Source organism: Helianthus annuus, chromosome 16 (genome assembly GCF_002127325.2).
Source record: "Helianthus annuus cultivar XRQ/B chromosome 16, HanXRQr2.0-SUNRISE, whole genome shotgun sequence".
Classification (NCBI taxonomy): domain Eukaryota; kingdom Viridiplantae; phylum Streptophyta; class Magnoliopsida; order Asterales; family Asteraceae; genus Helianthus; species Helianthus annuus.
This window is the reverse complement of record NC_035448.2, coordinates 6,756,796-6,769,996: the sequence shown is the minus strand read 5'-3', so window position 1 is coordinate 6,769,996 and position 13,201 is coordinate 6,756,796. Positions and strand designations below refer to the sequence as shown.

Genomic DNA, 13,201 nt, shown 5'->3' with positions numbered 1-13,201 from the left:
AAATTGCGATTTCAGTCCCTGTGGTTTCACTTTCGTAACCATTTCAATCCATTATTCTGTTAAGTACAGGGACTGAAATGGTTACGAGGTGGACTGAAATGGTTACGAAAGTGAAACCATAGGAACTGAAATCGCAATTTTTAAACTAATGGACTGAAATAGTGATTTTTGACAAACCACAGGGACGAAAACAGTAATTAACTCTACTTTTTTTATATGCAAGTAGAAGGGCTTATTATGGGTAGGTATTATATTTCAATCACTTGAAGCTGTTTAATCATGATTTAAGGACTGATGTCCTATGATCTTATGCTGCTTGAATTCGATTCAACGATATGGATGAACGTGATCCGATAGATGTGCAAAGAAACTCAGGGAGACAATCATCACGTCGAGTGTTAATATCGATATTATCAGGTCAACCGACACCTAGAGGCTCTCCTAGAAGATTAAATTCTAGGATAGTACTTTGGTTGCTATTGATCACTCTTTGGGCCTATGCTGGATTTTGTATCCAGTCAATGTGGGCCCATGGTGAAATTGAAAATAGTTTTGAGTTGAGTGTGAGTGAGATCAATATCAGTAATGTGTTGACAGATGATGATGTTAAGAAGATGGATATTAACATGGAAACGAATGGTGGTCGTGGTGTGTCGAATAGCGTTGTATCTATAAAGAAAAGGAGCAAAAGATCTAGACGCGGTTCTGGTTCTAGTTCTAGTTCTCGTTCCAAGCGTGGTAGTAAGAAAAAGATTTTGGAAACTGAAAACAGTACCGGAGTTGAAGTTCAAGAACAAGTTCCACAAACAAATGCTACTTATGGGATGCTAGTTGGCCCGTTTGGTTCGATCGAAGACCGAGTAGTGGGATTGAGTCCTGCGAAGCGATCAGGAACGTGCGATAGAAAAAGTCAGTTTGCTCGGCTTGTTTGGTCAAAAACATTTGTCTTGGTATTCCATGAGCTTTCGATGACTGGAGCGCCACTTTCGATGATGGAGCTGGCGTCGGAGATTTTGAGTTGTGGAGGCGCGGTTTCTGTAGTTGCGCTTAGCCGAAAGGGTGGATTGCTTCCGGAACTTTATAGAAAGAAGATCAAAGTTGTTGAGGATAAATATAAGCTTAGTTTTAAGGCTGCAATGAAGGCAGATCTTGTTATAGCAGGATCAGCTGTCTGTGCATCATGGATTGGTGAGATTTTTATTATTGTTATTATTATTTTTTTTTTAGGAAAATGCCAAAATCGTCCCTGAGGTTTGGTCACTTTTGCCACTTCAGTTCAAAAATGAAACTTTTTTGTAACTGGACCCCAGAGGTTTCATAGTTCTTGTCATTTCCATCCAAATCACTAACTCAGCTAAAATTTATCGTTAACTCCTATGGAAGATTTTGGAAATTCTCAAACCTCAGGGACGATTTGGAAGGTAACGCTACATTTTAACTGAGTTAGTGATTTGGATGGAAATGACAACAAAAATGAAATCACAATGGTCCGGTAACAAAATTTTTTCATTTTTGGACTGAAGTGGGAAAAGTGATCAAACCTCAGGGACGATTTTGGCATATAACTCTATTTTTTATATCATGAAGTTGTACAAACAGTTAAAAGAATTTATATGCATTGATAGTTAATAGCATTTTTACTCAAATGAATGTCCTATATATTTTGATCTAGCAATGTCTTCTAAAAAAGTCTTTAAATCTTTACATAAGAGGATTTAATTTGAGTAATATGCCATTTTTGTCCCTGAGGTTTGACCACTTTTGCGACTTTCGTCCAAAGGTTTGCTTTTCCGTATCTGGATCCAAAAGGTTTCAAATCTTGCGATTTTCATCCAACTGGTTAACTCCATCCAATTTGTAACATTAAGTCAGGGGTATTTTCGTCCTTTTACCTATTTGTTAATGTATGTAAGAAAAGTCATAACTAGAAAGTCAACAGAGGTGTATCTTTATTACTTAAAAGTGTTTTTTTATTTTAATAAAAATGTCTAACAAGACGGAAATACCCCTCATTTAACGGAGAAAAATGGATGGAGTTAACGAGTCAGATGAAAATTGCAAGATTTCAAACCTTTTGGATCCAGATGCGGAAAAACAAACAACTGGACAAAAGTCGCAAAAGTGGTCAAACCTCAAGGACGAAAATGACATTTTACTCTTAATTTTCAAAATGGAAAAATTTAAATATTTTCCTTTTGTATGCATTTTTGTGACATGGTAACATTAATGACAATTAGTTAAAATGATTACAGAACAGTATCTTGATCATTCAGCGTCAGGATCACGTCGACTTGTATGGTGGATAATGGAAAACCGGCGAGAGTATTTTGATCGATCTAAGCGTGTGCTTAACCGTGTAAAAACATTGGTATTTCTGTCCAAATCACAATCTAAACAATGGATGACTTGGTGTGAAGAAGAAAATATTAAACTCAAATCTGCACCCTCTCTAGTTCCACTCGCGGTCAATGACGAACTCGCTTTCGTAGCTGGCATTTCGTGTTCGCTAAACACCCCTGCGTTCACCGTCGAAAAAATGCTGGAAAAAAGACTTTTGTTAAGAAAATTAGTGAGAGAAGAAATGGGAGTAAAAGATAGTGATATGCTTGTTATGGCATTAAGCAGTATAAATCCCGGAAAGGGTCATTTATCGTTGGTCGAATCGGTACACCTGGCGACGACTAATAAAAAACCTGGTGGAATGATTGATGATGAACAAGTTTTCGAAAAAATGTTGAATGTGAGTGAAGAAAAGACGAGGAATGATATTAAGCTTCTGATCGGTTCGGTTGGATCCAAGAGTAATAAGGTTGTTTATGTCAGATCACTTCTCGGTTTCTTATCGAATCATTCGGGTTTACAAAATTCAGTTATGTGGACTCCTGCAACGACACGGGTCACCTCGCTTTATGCTGCAGCAGATGTTTATGTTATAAATTCCCAGGTATTATACTTCTTAAAAATACCACAAGTAGTTAACTACAGATTTCGTTTACTTATAAGTTGTGCTTTGTGTTTTATCTGAAACGCGTTAAATAAATTTAAAAAAAATAGCTAAAAGCGGTCAATTAGGTTGAAAGTTGTCTTAAAGCTATTTCTAACACACGAGTTCTTACAGTCACTTAAAAGTAAAATTTATATTGTATAATTTTAAAAAAATGGGAAAATGTGTTGTGGGTCAATCTGGCCCGACCCGTACTAAAAATGACCTGTTTTCATATGAACGATTTTGTCACCTCTAGTTTGTAGTTAGGCCGGAGGGTGTGGGGGCGCCACCCCCACCAGCTCACCCTCTATGGCGCCCCGGGGCGCTATACGACCACACCCACCGAATTAAGGAGGGGCGCTATAGAGTGTCCGCCATGGTGATAACGAGCAACCAGCGCGTGGATCGTGGAGAGTTATTGCATTTGACCACACCCACCGAATTAAGGAGGGGCGCTATAGGGCTCTATCCACACCCTGCAAATTAAAGGAGGGCGTGATAAAGCCCCCAGGCTGACATGGCTCCTACGTGGTGCTTAGGTAGACTGATAAAGCCCCTAGGGGGCTCCAACCACACCCTCCAGCTAGGAGATTCATTTTTATTGTTATGACATGACTCTTGTCAGCTTTTAGTAACGCGATTTGCAGATAAGTTGTTTAAATAACAATTCCGAAACGCCCCAAATGAAAAGTAAATTTTGACTGACTAAATGATCACAGGGGATTGGAGAAACGTTCGGAAGAGTGACAACCGAAGCGATGGCAAATGGTATTCCGGTACGAATGTTTTCTTACTTTTTGTTCATTTTTAGGTTATTTAAATCCAATATCCCTAATATACCGAGGTGTTTTGTTAATTAGGTGCTAGGAACAGATGCAGGAGGTACAAAAGAGATTGTTGAACACAATGTGAGTGGTCTTCTACATCCAACTGGGCATTCAGGAACCACTGTTCTATCCAAACACCTTCAATATTTGCTTAAAAACCCATCAGAACGACGACGTTTGGGACTTAAAGGAAGAGAAAAAGTGAAGAAAATGTACTTGAAAAAGCACATGTATAAGATGTTTTGGCAGGTTCTTTATGACACCATGAAATTAAAGTAAACTAAATTTGTTTATAAAAAAATATAGTTTGGGTTGGCCACGCCCCAAACCTCCGCCCCACCATACCGTCTTCAATGTGGGTCAGCCCAGCGAAGCCGACCCAAGCCACGTGTCAACCCATGCCCCAAACCCCACGGTCTAAACTGTGAAAAAATACAAGATATACTGCATACATACATACATATCCTAGCCTATTTTGAGCACAGGACATTGAGCAACACATGACACAACATCAAGTCGACAAAATATTGGTGACCGATCTCACCGTCTCGCCACTTCATCTTGGCTGGAGCTCTGCCGTAGTGCACCCCGTCGTTGCACCGATTATCATAGTGCCAAGGATAAGTCATATCGAAATGATCTATCACATGATCAATCAAACCCAACTGCCGCAACTTGTCTACAAACACACCGTTAAACGCTTCCATTTTGTTGGGATTAAACACCAATCTCCGCGCATACCCACCCGTCGCCACGGTGGTCCTGTAAATAACATTCGGGACGGCAACCTTTCTCCGCCTCACTCCATCAAGAACCTCCGCCCAAAATGCTGCAGCATCCTCGGCCCCCTTTATGAATCTTCTCAAATTCGGCCAGTAAACCCCGTCGTGCAACCCCGAGTTCATGATCAACGTGTCCGGAACAGTCTCCCCAGAAAAGTAGTTGTTCAAGTACTCTCGGTAACCATGGTTGTATAGCGAATTCAACCCCTGATAGTTTCCGGTATGGTTATAATGCCCGTTGAAAACACTTGTGATCCTGAACGACTGCCGAGGATTACTCGGGTTAGTAATGTTCATATCAAACAGCCGCGGAATAATCCCCGTTTCAAAATTCAAAACAATGTTAAGCAAGTTCCGAATGGTGTCACAGTGATTCGAATCGCCCCAGAAAAACAACCAACGATTACTCAAACAATTCCAAGCCGATTCGGAATCAAACAACTTGAACGAACAATGGGTCGAGTAAACCCACCCATTACTCTCCACGGATCCCAGAGGCCCATGACACCACGGGTGTTTACACGGGTAATCCGGTTTCAAACACCGGTAGCGTCCGTCATTGCTGATCCGGCAATGCTCATTCTTCCCGTGGCGGGTCCATCGACCCGCCCACACATCCCGATTGTAATCCGACTTCTTACATTGCTCGATTTCCGGCAACCGAGCAGACCCGTTCGAGTTGCTGAACCTTATCCGAACAACCCGAAGAAGTTTATCAAAGGCGAATCGCTCCGGGGAGAATTTTAACCCCTGGTAGTGTCGAAACAGTAGTATTATCGTTAGATTATAGTCTCCAGCAAAATCGGGATGAACTTGTAGGGAAAATGAGTAAGTCCCATTGCTCAAATCTTTAATCGGAGGACGAGATTTCCAAGTTTCACCGGATAAATCGATTTCAAAGTAATCACCGCCCAAACAACGCGGGTTACCCGATCCATCCACTGCTTGGATAACATATTCATGGATATCTCCCGTAGACAACTCGATAGTATCTATATCCCCCCGGTCCAAACCCCGGATAATAATATCCTCGGTGGAGGAATCCTTACAGGGCTCCCCGCCCGGAGTTAACCACTGTGCTAGTAGGTTCGCTGAGTAATCCGGGTCCAGCTCAGCTGAAACCCACTTCAGACTCACCGGATCTGGAGCTTTCAAGGGTTTTTGGATAGTTAAATTCAAGTTAAACTGAGGAGGAAGAACGGAAACTGAATCTGGATGGGTGAGGGTGAAGTTGTTTACAGCTGCTTTGCCATCAAACGTGGTAACAAAATCATTGTGGAAATCAGTAACACTGAAGCCATCAATACCCCAGAAAATCAGTAAACCAAGAGCAAAAGCAAATATTAGGATCCTGAAAGACCAGTGAATCGTCGACCGCAGGACCCACGGTGGTGGAGCAACTGGTTTTTCCGGCAACATGGTTCAAAACAGAGGTTTTGATCGGAGAAATTGTTGCAGGCAGTGTCAAAGAGATTGGGCAGTGCGAATGAATGTGAATGGGAGGGGTATGGTGGAAAGACAGAGAGAAAAGACAAGTGTATGGCCGGATGCTTTTTGTTTGGACCGCCATATACCATTCATATTTAATACATATAATATAATACATATAATAATGTATGTCGGTGCTCAAATAATACATGTAACATGTTTGGTTATATAACTTATATTTATACTTTAAAGAAACAAATGATCCCGACGTGAGGGCCAACGTAACAAGACTGAAATCGTGTGATGTTACTTTAACGCGTATTGGGTTTCAGTAGACCCTTGGTTCGCCGGAATTAGGATTGTGACGATTGACAACTTCACCACGAGTACCCCGGTTTCTGAAATCGTTACCATAAGAGCTTTAAGGAGGCTTTATAAATCCGAAATTGTTTCCTTATGATTTTAAGGTTCTTAGAATGTAGATTTTGAGGCTTTTGATCTTAGGTTGTGTTTTGATGAAAAAAAAATTATAGATTACTGATTGGAATCATGTTAGAACACGTTGTGTAACTTTCGGGATTTTTTTAGACATATTATGGAATAAATATTATTTTTTTATCATGATATATTATTTAGAATTTTTAAAAAATATGAAAAAATCATCAACATAAAAATTCTTGAATATGTTTCTTGATTTTCTGGAAAATATATATAACTTGGAATTTTTATGATAAGATCTATGTCTTTTAACATATTTACTAGTAATAAAAAGATTTATTGAATTAAAATAAATTATGGTCTCCTTTTAAATTTAATGAATAAAAAAAAGAAATAATAAAATTTTGATTTTAAAAGTCGTTCGATGAATAGTATTGGTTTATCTAAAAACATGTTTTGTGAAAAATATATTATAACTCAATAAAAGGTTTCTTTCATAATTAACCATTTCACTAACGGTGTTGAAAAGAGCTAGGAAGCCTACTTATTAGACCATGTGTAGTGGAAGGGGAAAATAATGCCCCCAAGTGTGGGCATTTTACGCCACGTGGCGGTCCAGTCAGCAAAGGGGCATTATTGGGCGTTTTAGAAAAATGGGTGTAGTGGGGATGGGGCATTATTGGGCATTATTGGGGCATTAAATAAAAAAAAGAAAAAAAAAAGAAAAAATCTTATTGGATAGGACAAGGGGGATGAAATCTGATTGGACAAAGGCAAAGGGTGTTGGGCGTGGTTTATAAAACGCTAAAGGGGCATTTTTTGATTTTTTGCTTAAAAAAACGCCCCATGTAATGGTACATGGGCGTTTTCAAGCGTTTTTTTTGAATTTTTTTTAAAAAAAACGCCCCATTACACAGGGTCTTATAACTCAATAAAAGGTTTCTTTCATAATTAACCATTTCATTAACGGTGTTGAAAAGAGCTAGGAAGCCTACTTGCAAATCCTCAGGCATATTTTCCATTGCATTAAGCCATAAATGTCCCACCTAAAATGATGATAGTCAAATAATGCACTTTATAAAACACAATTAAATTTCATTATTTAAAATTTCATTTTATTTAGTCCGTTCCAAATTCTTGTTTTAGGATAACCCGCATTGTTACAAGTTTCCCAATCTTGTCCGTACGTTCATTTTTACAAGGAATCGCAAACGCAAACTGTGAGTGAATCTTACAACTCCCTTTTTTTCCTTTTTATTTTTTATTTATACGTTTTTTGGGTGTATCATGTGTCGCGTATCTTTATTGCATTTTTCAAATTCAAATTCAAATATCTGCAATTACCATTATGTGAAGTATATGTGTTATGTGTTGTTTGGTTGTTTATCACTTGGTGCATGATAAAGGCTTGGAAATTTGATGTTAAAATCTCTTAATTTTAGAATAAAATTACGGTTAGGAAATGGGTCGAATGATTCGTTCCTTTTGTCCTATAAGCTTGAGGCGGGATTAGGCGGATCTGCGATTTTTAGTGTGAGACCCTAGGTAGATTGACCGCATTTGAACCTAAATTGCATGATAAGGGCTTGGAGTCGGGCTTGGGTTTAAGAGGACATATATACTTGCAATCGCAGTTAACACAAGTTTCGATTTTAATAAGTAATTTAAAAAGAGCAAGTGTAGGGATATTTGATATATTGCAAAATACATATAATTATCATGTAGAGTTTGTACATCTTTCGTTAGTCTTAGTTTCGGTTTTTGGTAGAATGTGCATACTTTTGATATAATCATGTTTGGCAGGTCTTGGCTGATAGAAACAGCTAAAAAGAGCGAAAAACGAGATAAAATGCGAAGAAACCAAGTACCGGGACGTAATTGGAAGGTTGTAGGATGAAACGGCAACAAAAACTGCATCTGATGCTTTCTGGCGGGCCACGATTTGTAAAAAGAGACTATCTCGCGGGGTGCGAGAGAGGTTAAATTGTTTCCGGAATTTATACTCGGTCGCGGGGCGCGATCGGTGAACCAATTCTTCTCGCCGGGCGCGAGAGACCCTCAGATACAGTGAGTTTCGTGAAGTGCACGGTTTAGGTCATGGAAAAACTATATATTCATCTTTGAACATCTCATGGACGGCTAGAGACGAATTTGGAGTTCAAGGTTGCATTCGGGAGCTGCTAGTGACGGTTTTGAAGTTCTAGACGCTTGGGAATCATTCGGTAGGAGTTAAAGCATCGGAAGTGAAGATTTACGAGTTTTTTCTTCCCGTTTTGCTCTCGTTTTCCTTGTTTTCATATTCTTGCCTATGAATTTTGTTTTAAACATGATTTTTATGACTTTATTCGATATGATTCTTGGCTAAACGCCTAAAACTACCTATGAACTCTTGTTAAAGATTGGATTTTTATTGGATATTGATGTTGATTTGGGTTTTCTAGTAAAGTAAAAGACTTTTGTTCCTTAATTTGGTGTATATGCATATTTATGCTTGATTTATGATTGTTTACTTGTTTTACATAAGTTTTGTTGAATGTCTTTCAAATAACAAACTTGTGTTGATTATTTGGGTCTTAGCGGGTTCGGGTGATCTTGTGGTGAATTGGCCAATAAACCATAAAAACGGTATTCAAGAATTAATTATGGGGTGATCTTGTGATGAATTGGCCAATAAACCATAAAAACGGTATTCAAGAATTAATTATGCATAATTATTCTACTAACTTTAGTGCTGAGAAGTGCTAGGTTGTTAATAGGTCTAGATTGGTAAATTGCTAGGATTAGTTTTGAGAAAGTCGGTTTTAGTTGCTTTGCCATTACTTTGTCTATTAAACCAAGTTGAGTCCATTAGTCGCTTTAGACTTTCCACTGAAAAGTAGTTAGTCAATTTAGGGCACTTTCCTAGAACTTTTGGCGACCGTAAAGGGAGTCTAGCTAGTCGGTGTTCGTAACAATCTGTAGAGGTCCATAGGTGTCTTCCTTAGAAGGGTCAGGGGTCCTGTTCGGTTTCTCTTAGGATTTAGCATCCAAAGATCCCGGTTCCAAATCACATTAGTATCCGATATAAAGCCTTTCAATAACAAGAGGGATTCTCAACCTAGGTAGTCTTCATCACTACTGAGTTAAAACTTTGTCCAAAGTTGCTTCTAGTTAATCTAGTTAATTAGTTTAATTTAATTGCACTTTTAGAAACCCCCCCCCCCCAATCAAATAAATAATTAGTCATGCCCGTGTCAGTCCTAGTCTAGATAGAGTCATTAGTGTAATTTAATCGAGTCTCGTGGGTTTGATATTCGGACTTACTTAGCTTTACCACAGTCGATCGGTTCACTTGTCGGTTAGTAGTTTAGTCGAGTCTTAGAAAGTCTAGAGTATAACTTTGAATCTAGATTTAGGTTAATTTTAGTTATTTTAGTTAAAGTAGTTTTAGCACATCATCAGGTGGAGTTCCTAGTGATCCGCACATGTAATTAAGTTGTATTTGATTTGGTTCATGGCACATGCATGGAATAATAATAATAATGAATATGTGGTCTGACTTTATATATATTGTTCTGGGAATGTTAATATTATTTGAAGTGGCCGTAATGCATGAATTTAAGTGGGCTGATGCATGTTACATTAAAAAAAAAAAAAGGTTCTGAATACTATTGAAAAGTTTGAATTTATAAACTGAAACAAGGGGGACGCATATATTAGGAATAGTGGCACATGTTTCACTATGAATAAATGGCTGCACATGTTGGCTATGATGGTCAGTACATCTAAAGATATTTTACAAGGATTAGAATTTACTTATTCTTCAAACATAATACATATATGTTATCACTTTTAACTGTCCAAATATAACTAGCACTATGGGCCGGTTACCTATTTTATAATATTATGTATTTACACAAGTGAGAATTCTAAATCTTTGATTGGGCCGATTTAATGATGGACTGACAAACTAAAATCATGCACATGGTCTTAATTTTTTGTGAGCATTTAAATGAATTCTAGTGGCATTGAATGTGTCTTCACATAAGAAATTATGTGTTACGAAGTGTACGGTATGCTAGACTTGATGTGTGTAAGCAATAAACATCGGTTATTTGGACACTAGGGTAAAGCAGAATCCTACTCGTATACTCAATTATATGACAATATATCTTAGGTAGCGTGTAACGGACCCAACAAATCATTACGCTTGAAACACGTTGTCATTTACCGAACAAACTAAGGTGAGTTCACTACTCTTTCACAAGCATGCGTCCCGGGGAGGGACAAACAAACTAATATTCCAGGGAGGAATACTTTTATTACTTTGGTTTAATTTCGATGTTAGTTAATAAACTCAATTCTATCACGAAAGTCCCTACTTACTACCGAACTAGTTGCCGGGGAGGCAACGGGGTATTAGTTGATAGCGCTATTAGGCTTGACAACCTCACACCGTACCGGGGAAGACGGGCGTGAACTAATGACCTTAAACACATGGCCAATATTGATAGGCATTGATGAGGGCAAACAAACATATATCATTTCGGTATCGAGTTTATTATTGACATGTCTTTAAACTAAACACTTACATGATTTTCGTAAACAAAACTGTGAACTCGCCAGCTTGATGCTGATACACTTTTTTGCATGCTTGCAGGTCGTTAGATGATTTCATGATGCGGGGCTTGCAATCAGAGGAGCTGAGGATATCATGGGTCGTGCCGTTTAATAACACGTTAATGTTATGCTATACTTAACAGACAGATTGTTTTCAAATTACTTAGAACGACTTTCAAATGCTTCCGCTGAACGTATATTGTTTTAAACAGATGTTTTGAATTATTTTTCCACGTTGAATTAAATTTCGAGTTTATTTATATTACTGTTAGTTCAATGTGATTAGTGGCTAGATCCTGGTACGTCACACGCCTTACGGTGGTTTCCGCATGTGGTCTTTTGGGGGTGTGACATTGAATATTTGAAAATAGAGTGAATTTCAAGTTTTGTCCTTTATCTTTAGGCCACTTTGTAAGTTTTGTCCTTTATGTTTAAATTTGACGAGTTTTGTCCTTTATGTTTAAAAATCAAGCACGTTTTGTCCTTTATGCTTGATTTTTAAGGACAAAACGTGCTTGATTTTTTAAACATAAAGGACAAAACGTGTTTGATTTTTAAACATAAAGGGTAAAACGTGCTTGATTTTTAAACATAAAGGACAAAACTCGTCAAATTTAAACATAAAGGACAAAACTTGCAAAGTGGCCTAAAGATAAAGGACAAAACTTGAAATTCACTCTTGAAAATAAAATTGAAAATTATGGACTATGGTTGAACATGATTGTTTGTTTTGTTTAAGTTTTTAGTGTTGTTTTATGAAGTTATCGAGCGATTTATATATGACATGAACCATGAGTAAAAATGTAATGAACTTATGAATTGTTTATTATCTCTAGATAATGTTTTGGATAGATTTCAAAAAAATGAAACTTTGTAGGGTAAAACTTTAAATACGTTTGTAATGACGTTTGATGTGTTTTTGATGATTATAATCTAAACTAGAACGTATTGACCGACAATAATCCATGCTAACATTTCAGTCGCTAATAATCCCAACTTATATTTTTCTACCAAGGGCAATCCCTGTAACATAATTTTTACATATTTACGCTTGATTTCACCAATAATGATGATAGTGAACAAAATGGGGAAACATACAAGCGAAATTAAGTAAACGTCAAGTGTAAATCTATAGCCCATGGCTTTATAGCCTAGTGGCATTTTAGGGATGGGATAAAGCTTTGAGACCAATTGGTCTTGGGTTCGACTCCTACAACGGGGGTTTTCCCAAATTTATTTGGTTTCCTCCTGAATTGGTGTATAGGCATTATGCCTAGTGGAAATGGATATGATCGGGTGGTTCCGTTGGTGGCACGACGATACTCCAGTAGTCCGTCAATGATCCAAATTTGCCGTTCAAAAAAAAGTGTAAATCTATAATGATTATGCTACTGATAACAAAAGTAAGGTTGACATTATTGACCAATATGTTAGTATGGATTATTACCGGCCAACGACATAGTTTGGATTATTAAAATCCAATTTTCCTAAAAGATAAGGTAAACATGTTCATTGTCTTTGTTATCACCTTTACAAACAAACCATTTGTTGATCAACTCTTTAAAATATACATCAATTTCTAAACATTGTCTTTAGCATTTCTAAGCTATTACAAGATACAAATACTAGATGCAAACATATTTTTTACAGGTTTTTTTAATAGTGATTATTTAGTCACAATTCTTAACAATGTGACATCATTGTGTTAGTTAAAAAAAAAATTAAATTGCCATTTTAGTCCATGAGGTTTGGTCCAAATTGCCATTTTAGTCCAAATAGTGTTTTTTTTTCTCCTCTGGGTCCCTGACGTTTCCATTTTCTTGCCATTTTGATCACATTGCCTAACTCAGTCTAAAAATCTGGTTATACCCAAGGGTATTTTTGGCATAACTATTGTGTAGTAATAACCAATGGTAGTTTACAACATAATTTATAAACCTCGTAATAATTTAATACCAAAAATACCCCTGATTATAACCTGGTTTTTAGACTAAGTTAGACAATGTGATAAAATGGCAAGAAAAAAGAAAAGTCAGGGACCCAGAGGAGAAAAAAAAAAACTATTTGGACTAAAATTGACAATTTGGACAAAAACTCAGGGACTAAAATGCCAATTTACTCTAAAAAAAATGTTAGATGCA

At 37.4% G+C, this 13,201-nt stretch overlaps 2 protein-coding genes across 2 annotated transcripts; one reads left to right on the top strand and one right to left on the bottom strand.

Moving 5' to 3' along the window:
- Positions 1-263: 263 nt before the first annotated feature.
- LOC110917703 lies at positions 264-4,106 on the top strand. Its single transcript, XM_022162166.2, has 4 exons — positions 264-1,188; positions 2,253-2,944; positions 3,706-3,762; positions 3,847-4,106. The coding sequence occupies exons 1-4, from the start codon at positions 336-338 to the stop codon at positions 4,090-4,092; spliced, it is 1,848 nt and encodes a 615-aa protein (XP_022017858.1). The 5' UTR covers positions 264-335; the 3' UTR covers positions 4,093-4,106.
- On the bottom strand, positions 4,027-6,222 carry LOC110917704. Its single transcript, XM_022162167.2, has one exon. It carries the CDS (start codon positions 6,012-6,014, stop codon positions 4,284-4,286), a length of 1,731 nt encoding a protein of 576 aa, XP_022017859.1. The 5' UTR covers positions 6,015-6,222; the 3' UTR covers positions 4,027-4,283.
- Positions 6,223-13,201: the final 6,979 nt, after the last annotated feature.

Excerpts from the sequence above, each read along its gene's own strand:
- LOC110917703 (XM_022162166.2), top strand. The coding sequence starts at position 336 with ATGGATGAACGTGATCCGATAGATGTGCAAAGAAACTCAGGGAGACAA. Across the intron at positions 1,189-2,252 it reads TGTCTGTGCATCATGGATTG|AACAGTATCTTGATCATTCA; the intron begins GTGAGATTTTTA and ends AAATGATTACAG. Across the intron at positions 3,763-3,846 it reads CGATGGCAAATGGTATTCCG|GTGCTAGGAACAGATGCAGG; the intron begins GTACGAATGTTT and ends TTTGTTAATTAG.
- LOC110917704 (XM_022162167.2), bottom strand. The coding sequence starts at position 6,014 with ATGTTGCCGGAAAAACCAGTTGCTCCACCACCGTGGGTCCTGCGGTCG.